The sequence below is a fragment of the Molothrus aeneus genome, chromosome 3 (genome assembly GCF_037042795.1).
Source record: "Molothrus aeneus isolate 106 chromosome 3, BPBGC_Maene_1.0, whole genome shotgun sequence".
NCBI classification, from domain to species: Eukaryota; Metazoa; Chordata; class Aves; order Passeriformes; family Icteridae; genus Molothrus; species Molothrus aeneus.
This window is the reverse complement of record NC_089648.1, coordinates 90,857,957-90,880,647: the sequence shown is the minus strand read 5'-3', so window position 1 is coordinate 90,880,647 and position 22,691 is coordinate 90,857,957. Positions and strand designations below refer to the sequence as shown.

The 22,691-nt window shown below is 39.2% G+C and overlaps 1 protein-coding gene across 2 annotated transcripts in view; it reads right to left on the bottom strand.

Annotated features, from left to right (window-relative positions):
* Nucleotides 1–14,719: 14,719 nt before the first annotated feature.
* IBTK (inhibitor of Bruton tyrosine kinase) overlaps nucleotides 14,720–22,691 on the bottom strand; it is a 52,809-nt gene continuing 44,837 nt past the window's right edge. For both annotated transcript variants that reach the window (XM_066547385.1, XM_066547386.1), the window contains exons 27-29: nucleotides 18,693–18,761; nucleotides 18,463–18,595; nucleotides 14,720–16,087 (exon numbers count right to left, since the gene is read on the bottom strand). In XM_066547385.1, the coding sequence (XP_066403482.1) occupies nucleotides 15,962–16,087; nucleotides 18,463–18,595; nucleotides 18,693–18,761 (328 nt within the window). In that variant the 3' untranslated portion in view covers nucleotides 14,720–15,961. The remainder of the gene's footprint in view (nucleotides 16,088–18,462; nucleotides 18,596–18,692; nucleotides 18,762–22,691) is intronic.

Below are 22,691 nucleotides of genomic sequence, written 5' to 3'. Positions count from 1 at the left end.
GTCAATACATGATTTTCACTGAGACAATGCCAAGCTCTAACTTCTTTGAATGGCCCTTTAAATAAATAGATGAATATTAAAAGCCACTTCCAGAAATAAACTGAAATAATTAAAACAATTTCTGACCATGCTTAAAGAAAACTCATTTCCAAGCAGTAAAAATTGATAGTCAAATCTTGCTATCCAGCCATGGCACGTGAGATTTTTGCTTTGATGTCTATTAGTTCTGTAATTGTTTTCCCTCCAAGAATTCATTTCTGGAGATTTGGTAGCTCTCTGGAGTTGTTATTAATTAATCTAAAATAATTTGTCCTGAAAAAATTGCTAGGGTTCTTAATAAGTGGCAGGTCTGAATGCTTACCTGCATGATTCATGAACATCAAACTAATCACAGCTCGTCACTAAAAATACCAAAAGTTCATTGCAGTAATTACAGCCTTTAATGCAGAACATTTCATATAACTGTCTTTATATAAAGGTCTCAGTTTCATACAGATGTCAGGAGTGGCAGAAAGTGCTCCCTTTTCAGGAGAGTACTGATCATGATTTCAGGTGAACTACTCTGCAAGAGGCTATCTGCACAGGAAGTGGAAGAAATGGCATGGATGGGAACCCAGATCACCTTATCCTGAGTTGGGATTAGTTACACCTGCCTTCATACAGCCTATTCTTAAAGACATCAGTGATTAAGACTGCCTAGGGAAGTCATGGCAAGGCTTCATCATACTTGTTATCACAAGGATTTTTCAAGTGTTTCAGCTGAGTCCTCAATGGTCCAGCTGTGTGGTGTATTTCTATTTCTTTGTAAGATCCACTAATATTCTTTTCTTGAGGCTAAAAATACCTTTTTTTTTTCCAGACCTCCTTCAGTGGTGGTATTTTCTACATGTGAAATAACTTTTCGGAGGAAATGTGTCCACCTCATCCAGAAACCTGCACAGGAAAGCAAGTCCAGCCCACTTTTACAGGCTGCTCCAAAAGCCCCCTGTGACCTCGACTGCAACAGGCAGCCTCTGTGTGTGCAGCTAGTACATAACTCTGCACATTGATGTAAAATCATACATATAGAGGCAAAAATGAAAGCCACATGTGACAATGAGAGATTAACTGAGGAAACAGCGATGATGAGAAAGCTGGGATGATGACATGAACATAAACACTGAGTATGAGGTTGAAGGGTTACTGGGATTTTTGTACATGTCAACAAATCAGATTAGAAAAGCAGGGAAACTATCTACCTCAGCATTTGGTTATACTGCGACGTCTGTGGAGTGCTGCAGCAAATCACAGCACACAAATATTCACATTTCAAAGAAGACTTCAAGAAGACAAAAATAAAAAAATCCAGACAAGTTTAATAAAGAGCTGTTAAATAACTAAAAAGATGAAAATCATCATAGGAATCCAGCACATTTATTTCACAAAGTTACTCAGTTACATCCTCTGGGATTATAAATACATTGAGGCCCCACACACAAAGCAAATGATTGGAAGCTGAAGCTAGGATTCAGAGATTACCAAGATTCAAACTCAACTCACAAGTGTAAAACTGTTCAGAGTGTTTTCCTGGACTTATGAATCTGTCAGTTGCCTTTTGAATAGTAGACTCTGTGCATTAAATGTCAAGGACTTGCACTTAGATCAGGATTTGATTAAGTTAATGTTGCAATCTCAAAACCTGCTGAGTTTCAAAATTCTTAATTCACAGGGTTATTGTCAGTCTTCAATTTAATATAAAGCAGTTTCCTTTGTTCAGAACAGAAAAGGAAGGTAAGAATATGAAGTTATATGACTTTATGTAGTAAAGCCCACAAGGAGAGACAACTCAGCAGAGATTTTCCCTCACACTATCCATCTCTGCCCATGGCATGACCAGACAGGAATGTTCCTGAGACAGAAATGCACTGCTGAGCTTCCTACAGCAAGCTCTACGCATGCTCCTCTGCTCCTCACAAAAATTCAGCTTCTCTGAAATTATGTGTCAGCTTTGACAAGACAGGATAAAGGAGACATGCTTGGTACTGGAGATTTTCTGCTGGAAGTAGCTGAAACACTTTTATTTTCCTGGTCTGGCAGAGTCCCTCTATTGATTTACCTTATCTTATTCAAGTCTTGTTGATTTCTCTGAATCTGATTTCACAGATATTTAATTAAACTTCTTTAAAACACTAGCACTAACTGCTGAAAACTCACATATGAGACAGTACATTAAAAGGTATCAGATAAGGGGAAATCCCAGGGGTGTATGAAATGGCTTTTAGTGTCCAAATGTGCTGGCTAACAATTAGCAACACACTGTGGGAACAGAAAACTGTAACCAGAGATGTTTTTGACCACAGTTTTACAGGCCCCTATGGAAGCACAGAAAAGATTGTAAACTTCAATCCAATTTCTAAATTGTATTGAAAAAAACCCTTAATCTGGGCTAAAAAAGAAAATTGTTTGCATCTGGAAATAATAAGAAGGCTAGGAAAAATGGAGTGTGATTGTGGCTCCCTGGTGAAGCAAAGTCGGATATAGATTTAGACTGCAGGAACAGGCATGAAATCAGATGTTACAAATATTGCAAAGAAATGCATAAATGAAATATTACCAGTGAGAGCCAGTAGATCAGATTCTTGTTTACAAGCAGGTGAACTTTAAAGGGAAGATGTATAACAAGTAGTGTTCCCCTAGATAAAGAGAAGTACCATGAAATTGCAGTAAAAAGAGAGAAAAAGATTGGGAGAGGGAAGCTAAGTGCAGTAGAGCAAGGAGCAGCAATTAAAAATTGGTGCAACACAATGCCAGGGCATTTCAATGAAACAGAATATTGTGGGGGGTGAGGGAGAAGAATCCTGGGAACTTTCCAAAAGCAGTTTAAAGCTGCAGAAAAATGGCATGTGTGAAAGACATTTTGAACAGGGTTATCAAGATGTTGAAGGAACCCCACAATAATATTTTGTCAAGCTACAAAAAATGTTACAGGCTTGTGTAACTACCCAGTTTCCACAGATGAACAGATGGCACTAGTAACAGAAAAGGAAAAGGCAACAGCTGAAATGAAAGCACAGAAAGATGCAAACTCTAGCAAACAGTAGAGACTTGCACAGACCTGAGAAACAAGCTTGTACACAAACAAGAACACTAAAGAGAAAGGGGCATGCAAGTGATACAGAAAATAAACCAGCACACAGTCAATAGCAAATGTACAAGATACAGAAAAAATAAAATTAGAAAAGCAGTGATGTCATGTAGAAAACATAGTGGAAAAACCTTATGCACAGAATCATCATGTCAGGGGTTTCAGGAACAAATTCAACTGCTGATAACTTTGAGATTTCTCACAGATGATATTATTGAAACACAGTAAGTAAAAAGTAAATGTTAGTCATACCCCTCAAAAAAACCCCCCAACAAACAAAAAAAGACAGCAGTGAATGAACAGGAAAACAGAAACCAAAGAGAAAATCAACACTTTTTTTCCCCATGCTAAAGTGTGTCCTAAATAGTGCAAATAAAACCTATAATTGGATGAGTCTGGGGACTTTACTATAAACAACACTTAGACTGATGAAAAGGGGAAAAGTTTGAAATTTCACATAGGGAGGAAAAGCCACAACTTATGAATTAAAAAAATGTATATGGTAACTAAACCTGAGACATACACTAAAACTAAGACATAGGAAAAAAATAAAATGTAACAAGACCAGGTTATTTACAAGTCAGATACATTATATAAGTGACACATTGTCTATCACTGACTCCAAAGAGGTAAAAATGCCTTCTCATTTCTATTGCTCATTATCAGAGCAATAATCTAGGGTATAAAACCTCCTAATATTTTCTCAAAAACCTCCAAGTACATCTGCCACCTGACACAACAAATGGAGTAAGCTTCTACAGGATACTGTCTCAGCACACTGCAGCTTGAGTGTTGATGGGAGCTGGAAGCCAGCTACCACATCCTGAAAAATAAAGCTTGAATGGAGAGGCAATCAGCATACAGCATGAGATCAGCCAGGCAGAGCAGAAATACCACTCCAGGAAAAGGCAGTGAGCTGCTGGATTGCACATCAGCTTCATTATCAAGAGATGGTCAAGAAATACTTGGAAAGAATATTTTGAAATAAATGCCTTCTTGACAAGAGCCAGACAGAACTTTTAAGAGTAGGTAAAAACCAGTAGCAAATGATATTAGAGGATAATAGCCAATGAGTAGAGGGGGGGTTTTGGGTTTGCTTTTTTTTTTCTTTTTTCACTTAGTTGATTATGGGGTTGTGGGAGTTTTGGGGTGTATTTTTTCATTCTCTTTCATTTTTAATATCACAAAAATAAAAAAATATCACAATCCAAACAGGTACTTCACTAAAGTGACTGAGAGGTGGATAGCTAATTGCTGAGACAATGGCCTTGCTATGTGAAAACACATCCACTGAACAAGAACTTTGACCTCACAATCAAACAGAAAACATCACCATCTCAACTAATGGAGAATTTTACGGCAGGCACTAGAAAGACACAGGGAAATAAAGCAGAGGTTTCCAAGTGGGCATATTTATTATTCTGCCAGACTGGCCCTGCCAGAGAAGAATTCCTCTCTGTGCCCATAAAGACAAGAAAAACACAGAGAAAAGATGAGCCAGGTTGAAAGCATCACTTAAAAGATGACTGGATCATCAAAAACAAAAGGGTTGTCAAAAGTGTGAGCCACTGTCAGAGGGAAAGCTATTTCTGAAAAGTCAAAATTGCCAAATTCAGCCCATGACACTGGGTTAAGTGGTCATGGTACTTGCAGAAGTCAAGTTAAGAGCCAAAGAGATAATGACAGCTCATAGCACTAGCAGCAGGGTTTAGATTTTAGAGTTACTAGTTCCAGAGAATTTTACAGGTTAAAAAAAAATATTGAAAACAAAGGAAAAAATAAAAAAGGAAAAAAATTTAAAAGGAAAAAAGAAAGCAGAGAAAAGAAAACAAAAAAAAAAAAAAAGAAAAACAGAAGTATTTTATGAGCAAGAAGCTGTGTGGGGCTGAGTTGGTGGCCAGGATTAAACCATGACATAAACGTACAAACAAGTCAGCTAATCTACCCTAACAGATGTCCTGATTTTTAAATTTACATCTCAAACAAATATGACAGAGGGAAAAGTGATGCAGTCTCCCTGAACGGGGCACTATGATCTTACATAAAGAAACTGAAAACAACTTTCAGGACTTTTTACTTGGTCAGAACAACACATGTGAAAGAAGAAGCAGGACCAGGACACTGCACTCTTGTGTCTCACTCCTGTCTCACACAAAATGGGAGGGAGCCAAAAGAGTCTCTGTGACAATTTATCTTTTTGAAATGCTTTTAGCCACAGGGAATGGAGGTAATTTTGCCCGAAATTTACTCAGCTCATTAGGAAGCATTTCCTATCATAGAAGTGAATATGTGAAGGTGTATGAGAAGGAAATTGGTTCCTGATTTCAGTCAGCTCTCCATCCTTCACTGCTTACATTCCTGTACCTCCTTAGCACTGTCTAGAAGTTACTGTAACCTCCATGGCATGCATCAAGAGCATAAGATGGTTTAATGAGAAAATAATCCTTGCTATTTTTTTCTATTTTCTTTTAAAGCAAGCTTTCTGGTACTATATAGTTAGTACTTGCCACGAAATACCATCAGAAAACCTTAAAACAGCCCTTGGTAATGTTACTACTGCAAGACCATGTTTCAGTTAGTTTAACATATAACACATAAAAATAAACACAACTTGGTTTGGGTTTTTTTTCCTCCCTTTCAGCCTGACCCAAAATATGCTAACCTGATAGAAGGAGGCCAGGAGTGTTGCAAAGGCTCAGGCTTGATACATTGCCTCTACAGCCACAGCTGCACCACCACAGGAGAGCACATGAAGAAGCAGCCATACTTTCTGGAGATATTCAAGGCACAGATACTTTAGAGAAAACAAGGCTGGCAAATTAATGTCTGATAAAGTCTGGGAAGCCACAAGGGAAATACTCTATGTGTACAGCTCAACAGGACATAGGACTCTATGACATTTTCCAGTTCTTCCTCACAGTTGGACTTCACAAAACCTAAGACTTAGTTTCTCTCCCCATGAACTGCTCAGCAAGGTTAAAAGGGATTCAACATCCAGTATGCTGAATTATTATGCTGTCATCAGTAGAATCTAAAAGAGATGTTATTAAAAAAGAGAGCAAGAGTAAAAAAGCCAGTTCTTGAGTCTGTTGGATGTCAGCATATTGCTTCAGAGTCCAAGGCAGAGTTGGATTACAAGCATCCAACTCTGAACATTTCTAATAAGTTAATTAAAGAAATATTACATTCCTATTCATAAAATCTTCCTTCTTCCAGAACGGACATTGATTGATGTTCTTAATAAATAAAAGATCATCAACTTTTATTCTATGATAAATCTTTCAAATTGCCATGTTGTTTGCACTTTCCTGCTCTACCCACTGTAACTCCTCCAGCTGCTATGAGCTATTAGCAATATTTCAAGAATGAAAATATGGAACTGTTCTTGTTCCTTCCCAAATGCCAGAACTGACAAAAATGAAAAGAAAGTGACATTTTCAACAGTTTTTACCTGATCCCATCGTCCTTGCTGAAAATATGTGTCCAAATAATAATGCACAGCACTCTACTCCTACTTGAGTTAACCTAACTCTTTCTTTGACTGAAGTAGGAAGAGACCTTTCATATGCCAGTCCACAGTCTCTAACCATATTAAATGTCTCTACTTCTCATTTCTCATCTGTAACTTCACTTGGGGTAGGGGTGGGTGGTGGATGGAGCAATGGATATGACAGAAAAACCCAAAACCAGCTCCAACAAACAGGCCATGACAAACCCAATCACATAACCCAAAGAAATCCTGAACCATACATCATAGTTAGTTAATATCTGGACATGATAAGCAGTCCGCAATCATTTACAGGACCAAATTAAAGAGCAGAATATGTAAGTTTGTTGTTTCCACATAGGCACATGCCTACAGTTGGGGCAGGTCATGATTCTTGCATGCAAAAACCTTGTGAAGCAGTAGTCTAAAGCAGAGAGGTTTGCATAGAACTATTTTGCAAAAACATTTCATTTTTCAAAATATTCTTCAGCTTTGTACCCAGAGATACAAAGCTAAAGCAAACAGATTTACAGTCCTTCAGGATGACCCAGTTAGACTAAGACAAAAATAAAAAAGGAGCACTGAGTTAAATGTGATAAGGCAAAGCATTGATTTTCAGTCCACTACATTGCTCCTTTCAAAGGCATCCACAACAATCCTTGCATTGGCTACACAGGGAGATAAGGCTCCTGTGCTTTCCTTGTCTGAAAATAGTTGATGCAAAAATTCTCTTTTCAGAGTTCTTTATCTCCAGTGTAACCATCTTACCACAGTACCAGTAAGAAGTCCTGTCCAAAGTAGATTGCCTGCAATAGTTCATAGATTAATTTCCTTTCCTATTTAAAAAAATAAGCTTTAAGAGCTTGCTGGACTTTCATATTTCTGTCCCTGCAGTAAAGTTTCTGAGAATCTGGTCAAGACCTTGCTGCAACAACAGAATCATTAATAATAATGATTATATCAGTAATAATCATCAGTAATAATAATAAATGAGTAATAGCAATAAATATATATTATAGTGTTAAACAACTAATGAGTAATCTGCTTTAAACTATTGTTTAAGGAAAGTAATCTGCTTTAAACTATTGTTTAAGGATAATTCTGACCATGCTGACACTCCCTATCAACAATGCCTTTAAGCAAAGCTGAAAAAGACACAAATGCGGATGTGGGGGAAGGTGGTGAACAGAGAAATCTCTTTTCCCACTAATGAAACAACTGAAACAAGTAAACAAAGACAGTTCACCAGTAAGTGAACTCTGACAGCTTTGTTCACCTAACATCTCAGTAACACAGAAATGTGGAGGCAGGTAGGTGATGAGGCCTGAGTTGGATACAGCCAGTAAAGATCTCTTTCACCCATCAGTGATGTCTCATCCAAACCAAAGGGAAGGAAAAGGCAAGAGGGTTCACACCCTAAATGGAGAGAAAGGGAAACACTCCTGAGCAATTGAAAAGGAGACAGTGGTACTCAGACTAATGGTATTGGTAATATCTACTTAACCTGTTATCCTGGGTCACAGAATATCCTGAGTTGGAAGTGACCCACAAGGACCCTCAAATCCAACTCTTCAATGGTTGATACAAACCCACAACCTTGGTGTTGATAGAACCATGCTCTAACCCCCTGAGCTAATCTCAGCAGTCAAATGGTGTTTGTCCCCAAATTTAGGGCCATTCCACTTTAAAGATCCCACTGTTTGAATGGGGCCCTTGGACAGTCAAAAGGGAAAGCTTGTCCTCTAAATATTCCTAGACAGTACAAAGGCATGGACATTCAATTTTCCCCTTGGTGAGATAATGAGTTTGCCAAAAGGGAACCCCAGCCTACAGATGTGACTGCTCTGATTTCCAACACTGTGTGACAGAAAGGTAGTAGGAGAAGTCAGACTTATGCTGACCTCTCCAAAACAGGACAAGAGAAAGAGGCTGGAGGCCTCAATTCTTGTTTTGATACAAACAAAAGCATTTTTTATTATCCAGCTTACAATAAAAATGAAATTTAAAAAAACCAAATAATAATTCCCACAAAGGTCACAGCAGCATCCAACACACTTGGAAAGAGAAGCCAAATGAGAGGTTCACCTTGAGGTTCCTGGGTGGTGGGGCAGAGTGCACTGTCAGCATGCATGACACCAGACTGGGGAGAGTGACTGATACACCAGAGACTGTGCTGCCATCCAGAGGGACCTCCACAGGCTGAAGAAATGGGCTGATACAAAGAGCTACAGAAAAAAAAATCATTATCAAGATTATGCTGTGGAGGGGAAAATATTTTGTTGTCATATGATCAAAAACAAGGAAACAATAAAAGTCTTGGTAACTTGCTCTTCTAACTCCTTTTTGTACTTAGCCCAAGTTGCTGAACATAGATCTGCAGAGGCCTACTGCACAGGCACAGAAACACCCAAGCATTCTGCAAGGTGTTAAAGTGCTAGTAAAGATTTTCTGTGGAATCTTGCAAGATCTTGCAAAAAGACATTTTGTCCTCTAACAAAAGTTTGCACCAGGTCAGCAGTTAGGTTTATTTTTCAATGGGCTTAAAATCTCTGTTGCCATGTGCCACAGTAGCACATAAATCTTTCCATCTCCTTGTCCACCAAAAATTTATCAATACTAGAACTTCAGTTATTGCTGCTCATTCTGAAGCTGCTAAGGAGCAGGGGGAAAAAAAACTAAGTAAATCCTGGGTTTATTGTTTCTAGGAAAGAAGATGTCAGAAACTAAAAGATGAGAATGAATAAAAGGTAGCTTAAAAAATTGCATCTTGCAACTTACAATGGGTGTTCAGCAAAATTTCAGCCAAAACCTCATTTTTGGTGCCATCAGTGAGAAGAGAAAGTGTCCTGGGAGTGGAATTTCCATCTCTTCTTTTGGTGCAAGCCTCTTTTTGCAGCAGCTGCACTTGTTTCATAGAGAGGGTCAGAGAAAGAGAGGAACAAATCTTGGCTGAAAGGCATTCAGCCTTTCAGCATTTAGCCTACATAGCTGATTCCAGAAGAGCTACAGGCTCCACATGGGACAAGAAAAGAAGGAGAAACTTCCAGATTCTCCTTCAGGACATGACCATAAATGTACTGCTTAGCCTTAGACTAACCAGCTTCCTACTTGCATGTTGACAGCCGCCACCTGGAAGCTGGATAACAGTCCACAGTCAGTGTGCCTCACAAATACAGTGAGACGTAATCGTTAACATTTGCAAAGCACATAGATAAAGTTCAGATGAAAAGGTTCACTACCACTGAGTACACAGAGATGGAGGGAAGAGATAACACATTACCTGTATTTGTTGAATGGTGCAATAGAATTCAATTCTACAACCATAAGCAAATACAGCTATGCACACGGGCATGCACACACATTCTCCTTCAGCCCATGTGCTATTAGCTATTTGTGTAACACAAAGATGTGATCCTGGAAACCCTGCTGCACTCACAGCCCAATTCCATCTTTGCAGTATGCATGAACATGGGCAGGGTGTCTTGTAAACATCTTAAAATACACATAGTGGGAAAAAGACTTAGATTTTGCGCATTTTTCCCTTCTATTGCAATAGAGGCAGTATAGAGAAGGTCAGGTGAACAAAAATATCTGTATGTGTGCATAAGGAAAAAAGAAAAATAACTTTAATACATCCTTTATGCCTTTTTCTTTTTTGCTAATGTATCGGTTGTTCCCAGTGTTGTGTCACCAAATGGCACAAGCACAGCTCTAATCACCAAGTGCTGTGTTGTCATCTATGACCTCTGCAGAAATGGTGGGGTCCCCTTCAGAACAAACTTATAACAGTAGATAAAAAATTGGCCTAGAAGCCCAGTCACACTGAAGGCAGCCACAGCTGATGAATCACGAAGACAGCAGAGAGATGAGCAGGAGGCAGGAGCAAGCAGCTTGCACTCCCTGCACAGCTCTCACGACCTCGTCACCTACAGTACAGGGGCTCAGCCGTGCTCACGCAGCAGGAACAGTGACTGTGCTTAAAGCAAAGGGCACCTGGCACTCTCCCAGCTGTGACCTACAGCACAGGCAGCTAGTCCCTTCTAGTCCACTGTCTGGCAAACATACCTGACATATTCCTACAGAATTACAGGATGGTGAAATGACTGTGTGAAGAATAAAGACCCCTCTTCTACTTTAATGGCATACAGTCTGAGGAGCCAAATCTGGAAACAGTTTACTACTGTGAGAAATTAGTTGAGAATCTAGGCTCAGGTATGGCACTCTATCATCCTGAAACAAATTTTAAAACAATAGAAGGGAGAAAAAAAGAAATCTTACAGTAATAAGAATGATATAAAAACTTTTGTATCCATTTTTCTCTGTCCATGTTCTTATTTGAGAATTATTAATGAAAATTATTACTTTGTTATTATTATTATTATAAGGGAGAGAACTGACTCTCAGCTTTCCCTCAGCTGTACATTATTACTTGAGAGCAAATGCAGGGGATCTGTTTAAGTATGCTGTAAGGCCAACTTGCCTTTGTTTGTTTGCTTGCCTGCTTATCTGTTTTTCATACATCCTTTATGCAAATGAAACACGAAAAAATCCCCCAAGCATACCCCGGCTTTTAACAATTATATTTCCATCATTATCAGAAAACCTCATACATGATTTGGAAGAATTGACCCCAAACATTAGAACTATGTGTTTTAAAACAACTCTGTAGATCTACAAAGAATTCATTTAAATCAAGATCAAGGAATGTGATGATATTTCCTAAACCATCACTTGACTCAACTTTCTTATCTCCTTGGATCAGTTTCCTCCAAGAAAACTGCAGTTGAACGAGAACATTGTTCTCCCACTCCATGAGATTATGAATCCTGTTGAGGGGCCTGATTTTGACTGGGTATTTCCTTCTCCAAGACGAGCCACACAAAGAAATGCACTCAGCACAAAGCTAATGCTTTTGACAGACTCATGGTGTTTCCATGAAAACATGAAGCAAGGAATTTTCCTCCCTCTTTGCAAAGGTTGAGACATGCAAATTCAGGCACCTTCATGTGCTCTGATTGGAGGTGCAGAACACCCAGCCCAAGCAGACATCAGAACCTGGAGAGAACTCCCCTGCAGAGTCCTCAGAAGTCACTCCAGGATTGTCATGCTGCCCTCACTTGATTGCCCAATTCTTTACTGTCTGTGACCATGGCTCAGTCACTCACCACCCACCAAGGCCCAATTTCATGCTTCAGGCCTGAGCTGAAATCTATATATTGTATAGAAACAGAACATGGTCAGTCACTTGAATCACAGGATATAAAGCATGCTTTAAGCATCACCTTGATAAACCAGAGTGCATTCTTCAAAGCTGATCTAAAGAGCAGACTTTTAACTATTAGTATTGCCAGTCCTTATCTGAAGCCATTGCAAAAGTTCTCTTTTCTCATGTTATTCAGGTGCCACAAAATAAGGGGATAAAAGACAAGTCATGCTAAAGAAATAGTATACTATGTGAGAAATAAAAAGAGAAATCAATATAGAGAATGAAAGAGGAATAGAAATCAAGAGAAATAGAGAAAGAAAAACAAAACCAGAAAAACAGAACAACAGAAAGAAAAACCGAAGAAGATAAAAGGGGGGAAAAATAGAAAAACAGAAAAGAGAACAGAAAGCAGAACTGTTGCTAGAACAACAGGCACCTCACCTGAGAAGTATCTTCGTTTCCAGCACATTCTTCACATCCAGCTTCCTTTCCTCCAAGCAAAGTTTACAAGTGCTGAAGGACTAGTGTAATGAGTGTCCATGCAGGTATCTGAAAGCTGCTATAAAAATGGCATTTTTTTGGTTCCATGATACACACTGTAGTTCAGGAAGAATTTTACTGGAAAGCAAAAACTTTCTAGGTAGAGTTTGTGTCAGATACCACTCTCTTGAACAAGAAACATCTCACACAAGCCATTAGAGGGACTCCCTAAACTCACAAGAATTTCTCTGCTGCATAATTGCTAAAACCCTTTCACTTCAAACTTAGATTGTGTGGTTGTGAATTTGCTGGCCTTCTGCAATTAATGAAGTTTTTTTCTCAAATTTAGACACCTGAAACACTACAAAAATAGTTCCTTCCCTCTAGGCATTTCTCAGGTCTGCCACATCTAGAGCCTTGACATTTTGTATGCCTCAACATCTCACCATTTTCCAGCACATCAGGCCATAGAGAAAACCCTTCCCTTCAGTTTAAGTACCTGGCACTTCAGTGGAGTTTTACAAACTTTTCTTGGAGTGAGAATGGATGGAATACATTCCGAGATCATTTGATACCTCAATTGACAGCTCCTGTTACTACAAAGTGCCCCTGATGACATCCTGCAAGTCAAGGATTAAAGGCTTAAATTACTTTATTCCTGTGTAAATCTTTTACCTTTATATTTAGAACATGATCTAACAAACCAGTGTTCTGTTCTGACTTGCCTTTACATCAGAGCTAGCAATTGTTTGGGTAAGGAGGAGAGTCCAGGTTGCCAAGAAGCTGCAGAACATAATTTCAATTGCAGAAAAATCAATGAACACAATCAAGCTGAACGCTGTCAAATGAGCTCCAAGTCTCTTTTTATATTATTAAAAAAAAAAAAAAAGGAGGGGCAGGCATGGAGACAAAAAAATGGACACATCTGAAGTTCAAAAGTGTTCATTTAAAAACAAGCAGCTAAAATAATCTTCACCACCTATAAATGATGCTAACCACAGGGTGGGGGATGGGGAATTCAGTTAAAAAATATACAGTAGGAAGGTATCATCAAGATTTATAACAAAAGCTAAATTAGGAAATTCAGTAATTTTTTTTGTCAATTCTGTTCTGTGAAAGGTTGCACAATCAGTCCTGATATGGAAATTCCATTCAACAATACTGTCAGATTAGTCACTAAAAAAAACCTCTACCCTTGAGGAACAAAAGTAGCAAAGATTCTACACCTGACTGAAGTCTCCCATTTTACTTACATTTTCATTTCAATATACAGTGCAGAAAAGTTATGCATTCCTCAAATGCCTTGACACAGTAACAGCAAGTCCTGAAGGTAGTGCAGTATTATTAAAATTTTAAATTGGTTTTTTTTCCTCCATTTGAAGGAGGAAAATTCACAAGTTTTATTTACCCCTCTATTTTTAAGAAGTTACTGAAGTTGGGGATAATGAATGATGAAGGAGAAAAGACAAAATGCTTATTCAAGGAAACTTATTTGAGAGGATGGTTCATTTGTCTTTGAGATAAAACAAATACTTCAGTAGAATTCTTTTGTTAAAGTTGTATTTCTTACACTAAATAGCTGCAATACATCTCCTTTAACTTATAAATCTATATGTGAAATATTGTCTTTTACTGCAAACTCTGATGTGCTGCACTATGTTCACCAGAACCTGGGAATTCAACCCTGGTTTTGTGCAAGTTAAAGGAGTTAATAAGCCCAGAAATGACAAAATGTGATGAGAGCTGAATTCATGTTTGGCGTCAAGAAAAAAGGCCACAAAGTTGGGCATCTGAGCTAGAAAATGACATTTTTTGTGACACACTTTAGCCTTAACAAAGCTGTTCAATCACAGCAGTTTAGTGTTCTCAACTCCAGAAGAGTGGTACACTGATCATTCTTCACTTTTGTTTATGAATATTACATAAAACCAGTGATGATGCCTAAACAAACTGTGACAATAAAATCACAACTTGAAAGCAGTCAAGCACTTTGGCATGGTGGAAACATCAATCCTCTTAAAATTTCAGGATAATTTTCAGTGGCATATTTTGAAAAAAAAAAGCAAATTAGCAAATTTACAGCAATTTTACACTTGATAATAAATTAGCTCCCACCTGGAAAGGCCTGCTGCTTCTATAGCTGTTTCTCACACTACACAAGCTTTCTTTTAAACCAGAGGATAGTTTCAGCAGGCCCTAAGGGCCTTTACTGCACCAAGTAAAGCCTTTAATGCAAGTATTACCATCAGTTTAGTGAATGAATTACCAATAGAATTCAAAACAGAATTAAAACCTACATCTTTCCTGGCCTGTGTAGCTTCAAAATGTCTGCAGTTCTTGTTTCAGACACAAAATAAATACTTATCAATTACTCTAGTTACATAAATAATCATATATAGACAGCACATAAAAGTACACTATCTTCGTATAAATCAAGATTTCATGGTTTATTGTGGTTTTTTTACAATTTTTGTGGGGGATTTTTTTTGGTGTAGCTTGACCTGAAATCATTAAGACATATCTACATCACTTTTTTCAAGATTCTTTTATCACACAGTGATCATTTTTTTACATTCATTTTCTGTAGATGTCTCCATTCCAGTTTTCCAGAGTTCATGAGTACTGACATTACTGAGGAAGCACAAGTTCAAACACACCTCTACGAACAAGACAAACTAGACAAAATATTGCAGATAAGGCTACCTTTTTTTTTTCGTCTTTTTTATATCTATAAATTTGTTTCAACCAGGCACAGAGAACTTTGGAACACAATATTGAAAGCCATCTATGATAATTTTTGCAGCTCAGGTATTTGCAAATTTCCCAGTCAAGCACTCGCCCCTACAGCTTCAACAATGTATACACTGATCTTTGATTTCCTCAGCACTGCAAGTGAATAATCCCCAAACACAGTGGTTCTAAAACCATACCATATTTACCAGAGTAAGACTACAGATGGGCTAATAAGTGGCACCACATCCTCTTGAGCTGTGTGCTTTACTTCAAGACAGAGCTGCTCCAAGGCAGGGCTCACTCACAGCAGTGACAAACATGCACAGCTGAGCCGAGCACAGGCCATGGCCGGGCACAGCCTGGGGCACAACAGGGAAACGTGCTGGCCACAGCAACCAGAGAACCAGGACTCGCACACATAACTTAAGAAAAACTGCATTGTCAAACTATACTTTTACATGAAGTTCAAGCACAAACTTTTTCCCAATATTCCCAATTTGCAAGAAAGGTCTGAAGGACACACCCCCAAACTTTAAAGGTGTTTAATTCTGCACATTCAATTCCACGTTAAATCACAAAATTAACACTCGCTTTTCACCTGTTAATTTAACAAAAAACCCTTACAACTTAAGATTAGCAAATACATTCCCAATCTACAGCCTCATGTACCATTACTAATTATAGGTGTCATTAAAGAATTGCTGTCAAAACATACATACCATAGATACCGTGGGTAAAGGACACAGTGAACACATTATTTCATTCTCTCTAACAAATACCTAGTGATTATGGGCAGTGTTTTAATGCTGATGTTAAAAATTACACGATTCTTATTCTTCCAGTCCTGTATTACTTGTAAGAAGAATTACAATTTCAAAAGTGCACATACAGCTGTGAGAACTGTGGGAGGGAGGACTGTGAAGAGTACAAATTAGTGCTTGTTCCACATAGGTGCTGCTATAGGTCCCTGTGGAGCCCTTTCAACGGTCACAAATTCTTCAGGGTTGTCAAAAGCTTCGTAGTGGACTAATAAGTCTTGAATAGCACACTCCTCAATCTGGAAGGAAAAAAAGAGCATGTATGTCAGTGTCAGGTCTACATTTACACCATAGGCATGGTTATGAACTGGCTTTACTGGTCCTGAATGCATCAGATCTCCTAATCAGGAGGGATTAGTAGATGATACATTCTTCAGACAGCTTGAAGAAACCTCATGTTTTCAGGGCCTGCTCCTCATAGGAAACTTGAGGCACCTTGATATCTGCTGGAAAGGCAAGAGAGCTGGACACAAACACTCTAAGACACCTCCCCATTGGTGAAAAATTCTTAACACAGATGAAGGAGGCGATCAAGGGAGATATTCTGATGGATCTCATATTCCCCAAAAGAAAAGGACTGGTCAAGGATGCGAAGGTTGAGGGCAGCCTTGGCTGCAATGACAATGAGATACTGGACTTCAGGATTCTGAAAGCTGGGAACAGGAGAAATAGCAAAAAACTTGGGACTTTAGAAGAGAAGACTATGAAGGCATCTGCTTAGAAAAATTAATGGGATTTGGCCCCAGGAAGAGGAAAGGTCCAGGACTGCTGGTTGGCTTTAAAGATCACCTCTGCCAAGCTCAAGAATAGGCCATGACAATGAGCTTCCTAGCCAAATAAGAAAGGCAGGAGGACTGCACAGCTGAAAAGAAGACCTCCTGACAAAACCCAAACAAAAAAGGAAGCATACAAGATGTGGAAGCAGAAAAAAGTCACACAGAAGGAAAACAGAGACACTGTGTGACCACATAGGACAAGAATTAAGAAAGTCAAAGGCCATCTGTGGTGAAATCTGGCAAGGAACATGAAGGCCAGCAAAACAGGCTTCTACTGCAGCAAAAAAAGACAACATGGATCCACCACTGAATGAAAAAGACATGGAAAAGGCTGGGGACCTTCATCTTGGTCTTAAGTGTAAAGATCATGTCTCTAGCAATGCCAGGCCCTGGAGATCAGAGCCAGCCAAAATGACTGAAAGACCACTCTCAGAAAAACCTTTGGAAAATTGTTGCAATAAGGGTTGATTCCTGAGGACTAGGAATCAAGTGTCATTCCTGCCTTTAAGGGCAAGGGGATCTGAATGACCACTAGGTGCTTCCTGGGAAAATGGTACAGTTTAAGTATTAACTAAGAGTTTAAGTGGACAAGCTTAAGAACAGATCTCATAAATGCAATGTGAGACAGACTGAAAAGTGGCAGAACTGGCGATCTCAAAGGGCTGTGACCAGTGGCACAAAGTCCACCACACCAACACTGAGACTAGGGCCAGCACTGTTTAACATCTTCATCAATAACCCACAGGAAGAGACACAGTGCACCCTCAGCAACGTTGCAAGCAGTAGAGAATGGGAAGGAGGGCTGATATACCAGACAGCTGTACTGCCAGAGAGACCCAGACAATGCTGAAAAAATGGGCTACAAGGAATCTCATGAAGTTCAAGAAAGGGAAACATGAAGTCCAGCCCCTGGGAAGAAAACCCCCAGACACCAGTACACACTGGGAGCTGACAAGTTGGAAAGTAGCCTGGCATAAAAGGAGCTGGGGTCCTGGTGGACAACTCAGCCTTTTAGCCAGCAGTGCTCTCATACTGCAAAGAAGGGTGGCAGCCTCCTGTGCTCTATGAGGGACAGTTCTGCCAGAAAAATGAGATGACATTTTCCCTCTACCCAGCACTGGCAAGACACACTTGAAGTGCTGGGTCCACTTCTTGACCTCCCAGTACGAAAGAAACATGGGATATAATGAACAGTCCAGTGACATGGCATAAAAATGATTAAGAGCCCAGTGCATCTGACACTGAGGAGATGCCGAGCACACTGCACTTGTTTAACATGGATAAAAGAAGGCTTAGGGTGATCTTATCAAAGTGTATAAATACCTGCTAGGAGAGAATAAAGACAACTGACCCATGTTCTTTTAAGTGAAGAGAAGAGCATGGGTCAGTAGAAGATGCAAAGGGCACAGATTGAAAACAGAAAAGTGCATTTAAAAATCTTTTTTCATGTGAGGGTGGTCCCTGGAACAGGTTTTCTAGAGAGGCCATTAGTCTTCATCCTTGCAGATAATCAAAGGCTATCTGGTTTTGAGAAACCTGCTCTAAACCTCCTCTGAGCAGGAGTTTGGATTAGACAATTTCCAGGGTTTCATTCCAAACTCAACCATTCTCTAAAGCTGCAAATACATTTATCACATTTACCAGCCATTTTGACTTTAATAGACCTTATCAAAGGTGAAGACCTTATCAAAGCAGGGTGAAGCTATTATTAAATTATATTTACTATCATTATGTAAATGCCATGTACAAATACACAATTAACACTAATAATTGATCTCTGAAAGAGTCATTGGAAACTCTTCGTGTTACTTTAGAGCAGCAGTAATTTAGCACTTTACCTGGATCAACGCCAAAGGTTTTTCTCTGCTCCTAATAAGAGCAGCTTCCTGCTGCAGCTCCTCCTCCACAATAGCTGAGAACATGACAGGTGCTATCACAGGAGAGCTGGCTGGTGATGCTGTTGACCAAGGACTGCAAAAAAAGAAAAACCAAACATTATGAGGCAACATCAAGGTCAGCACAACACACAGTAAAAAAGTTCCAGAACCTACGCCACTACCAAACTTACTTATGACTCTCGAGCTGTGGAGAATCCAGAACATGGTCTTCCAGACCTGGATTACTTCTAGTGTTGCACCTAGAGAGAGGTAGGAAAGGAAAGAAAAAGTCATTGGCAGAGCATTTTCCTACATCATATTGTGAAATACAAAATTGCAGTAGGATATCACAACAAATGTGTAGGATTTTTACAGAGGAAAGGCATTAGGATATAATGTGGAATTTCTTCTCAAGTGTGATACTGAGATGGAAAAAGACACTGATTCTCATTTATAACTACCAGACCCTAACAGAATTTCATCTTGGGCATTAATTTTGGCATTTCCTAACATTTGAGGATTTGATAAAAGGAGTTTCATTTCTGATTCTTAAAAAAAAAAAAGGCTCTTTCGCTTTTTTACATGTAAATTAGCCCACTGAGTTATGCACTAACAGCACTACCCATAAAAGTTGGCAATTAATATGAATGAACAAAAAATTCAAGTTAAAAGGATAAAGATTCAAGATAAAAATTGAACTGTCCTGCATTCAAAGTAAGTGTTTCATGCAAAAGAGTCAGAGCTACAATCTCACTAGAGTAAATTCTTTGAGTGCAAACCCAGAAATTATGGATTTTCAGTACATATCCTGTAACCACCTCTCACATTCACAAGAACAGTGTAAAACTAAAATTAACAGAATAGAAAAAATAAAAATCTTGAAATATCTATATAGTTCCTGACAGGAAGGTATTTTATTCAGTTGCAAAATGTTAACCTCTCAAAAAAAAGAAGCTCACATTTGTTACACTGTATTCATTAAGAGACAAGTGTATTTGTAAGAAAAATCCTATGCCAGGAGGAAGAGAGGGCCCTATTCTCATGATTTAATACCTATCTTTGACAGAATAGTTTTGCAATTTCCAGAACCTTAAGAAAGTGCTACAGCATAATGTGACATGCTGGCAAACATTTTTTGAATTATTCTATGGCACTGCAAACAACCTAAGGGTGTTGCTGTTTAAATAAATCACTCTCAATTTTATTTAATGCTTTGGTAATCCTTTGTAAGTGACCACAAGCTCTTGGATAAAACAGAAAAAAAGCTATAGAAAGTTAAGAGAATTCCAGTAACTACCAAGTTCTCTGTCTGAAATATTTTCCCCACAACACAATTCCAAGGATAACAAAAAACATGATTCCTACCACTAAGTAGTAAGGGCAAGATCTCAAAAATTCTGAAATCTAACATCCATCATCAAAAACGGATTTAAATTAATCGTGTTGAGCTTTCTGTCACAAAACATAATTTTTCCCACAAAACAAACAATGCACATTGCCAGGTCATGCATCCTTGTTCTCAGTCTGAAAAATATGAACTGAGTAAATGGACTATGAGATGGGTGGAAAATGGTCTGGAAATGGATTAGCTGTACAAAGTCCAACTGAAAAGCAAGTACTAGTGGAGGTCCTCAGGGGCTGGTACTGGAACCAATCCTGTTAAGCATCTTTGGTAGAACAGAATAGAACAGAACAGACCCTCAGCAGGCCACAGCTGGCTGTGGAGAGGTTGGGGATGGTGCATATTCTGGATGTCAGGCAGCCCTTCAGAAGCCCTCAAGAGGCTAGAAAAATGAGCAACTAAGAACCAATGAATTTCAAAGGCAAGTGCAAGGTCCTGTATTTGGAAGAGAACAAGCCCATGAGGCAGTACTGGCCAGGACTGACTGGCTAGAAAGCAGCAGAGAGAAAGCAGAACCTGTAGAGTCCTGGCTGACAATTAGTGGAAGATGTTACCAGCCAGTGCCTCTGCAGCAGAGAAAGCCACCTGCGTGCTGGGCTGTGCTAGCAATACTGCAGCAAGGCAGGCAGAGGATGTTGTATTTCTTCATCACATACAGAGCATCAGCCTCAATTTTGGGCTCCACAATACAAGAAGGATGCTGTCAGGTTGGAACAAGTCCAGGATTTGGAAGAATGTGTTTTGTTAATCCTAAAGGGAGGCAGCAAAGGGGAGATCTCTTTGCTGTCTTCAACTACTTAAGTGCAGTACAGAGAAAAGATGAAGCAAGAAGAGCATTGTGCTCTTCTTAGAAGAGCACAATGACAGATTAGAGGTAACATACACAAGAGGCAGAATAGTAAATCCTACATAGATAAAAGGAAAAATAAAAATACCATACAGAGATGATTATCCACTGAAACATGTTGCCCAAAGAGTCCAGGGTATCTTCTTGGAAGCTGTCACAACTCAACCAGGCCAGGTCCTGAGTAACATGATCTAGTTTCACTTATTTTGAGCAGGAGGCTAAACTACAGAATCAAAATTATTCTGTGATTTCAAAGCAGGGCACTATTTTTCAGCTGCATCCAGCTCTGACATCCTCAGCACAAAAACCACATGGACCTTGCTGCAAGTCCAGAGGAGGCCACCAAGATAATTAGAGGTATGGAGCACCTCTCCATCCAGGGAAAAGCTGAGAGAATTGGGTTTGTTCAGCCTGGAAAAGAGAAGGCTTCAAAGTGACTTAATTATTGCCTTCTAATACATGAAGGGACCCTGAAAGAAAGATAGACAGGGATTTTTTACAAGCACATGTAATGTCAGGACAAGGCTTCAACTGAAAGAGTGCAGGTCTAGTCTAGATATTAGGAGGAACTTCTTCACTGTGAAGGTGGTGAGGCACTGGAACAGGTCTTCCCCCAGGGAAGCTGTGGATGCCCCATCCCTGTAAGTGTTCAAGGCTTTTACTGCACTTAAAGATAAGAACACTGAAAAGCAGAAAAGAACCAAAGAAAAGGAAGACAAAGAGGGGATGAAGGCAGCCTTCTGTGCTTTTATACTGGTATTAACTCTCCATTTAATCTCTTTTTCCACCTGCTTTTATAATACTCACCTTCCAGCACATTTGGCAGTATCTGATTTGACAGCTACACTATCCTTTCCATTCCCAATCCAAAGAACTCACAGCATTACTATAAATGAACTCAACTCGATTGCTACACTTAACAAACCTGATGACTTCTATACAAACAAACAAGCCAAAAACCCAAGTAACAATTAAAAAAAATTGCCTCAACAGAATTTCCCAAAACTGGAATTAATAGTTCCAGCATCACAGTATACTCTAGTGATCAATTAAAACATAAGTAAATACCTATATCATCTCCCTCACTTAAAGTCAATGGGGCTTTAAAATGTAGGAAGAAGTCCAGGTGTTTTGAAGCTGTTTGTACATATGTACATCTGTGTTTCTTGCTAACAAGACACTCAGTCCAGATATTAAATCAACTGCAGATATTTCAACATTCTAAATTAATTCCTCAGCTGGCATCAAAATGACTAGAAATGGAATACACAGGAAATGTGAAGCTAGCATATACAGAAAAATGGAAAAAGAGCCACAAAAACATAGAACTTGGAAATCTGGAAGTCTAGAAATTAAGACTGATGCAGACACATAAATGGTCTGCATGGAAATAAACCAGCCAAGTATCATCAGTACTGAACCAACCTGATTAACTCAGTTGGCTGAACTTGCCATGACTCTTGTGCAGCCACCAAAATGTCCCAGCCCTGAGCTCCCTAGTGTTTCTTGAGTATTTGTTCATGAGATGCCAGGTCAGGTTTGGTGCCTCCCTGATCTAATAACTGCTCTCAGAAAGAGAACACAAAGCCTGGTCTCCTGCAGAACCCTCCTGGGTTTTGCTATACCATTTGAGTCATGAGCTACATATTAGCTCATTATTAGCCATGACAGAACTAGGCCATTCCCACACAAAGCTGCAAACACTTGTTTCCACTAAGACGCTTCCCTGCTCCCTGGAGTAACACCGTGAACACAAGTCAGGCTGCCACAACTGAGTTAAGTCATGTCAGCCCCATGCTTTTAGCTTGGACTGTGAGCTACACATGCACAGCATAACTCCCAAGGCTGAGGTGCCCCTGGAAACAACACAGCCACATCCACATGCCCCAGCTCTTGGAATGATCTGCCTCTGGATTGAATGCAGTTCAAATCACCACAATT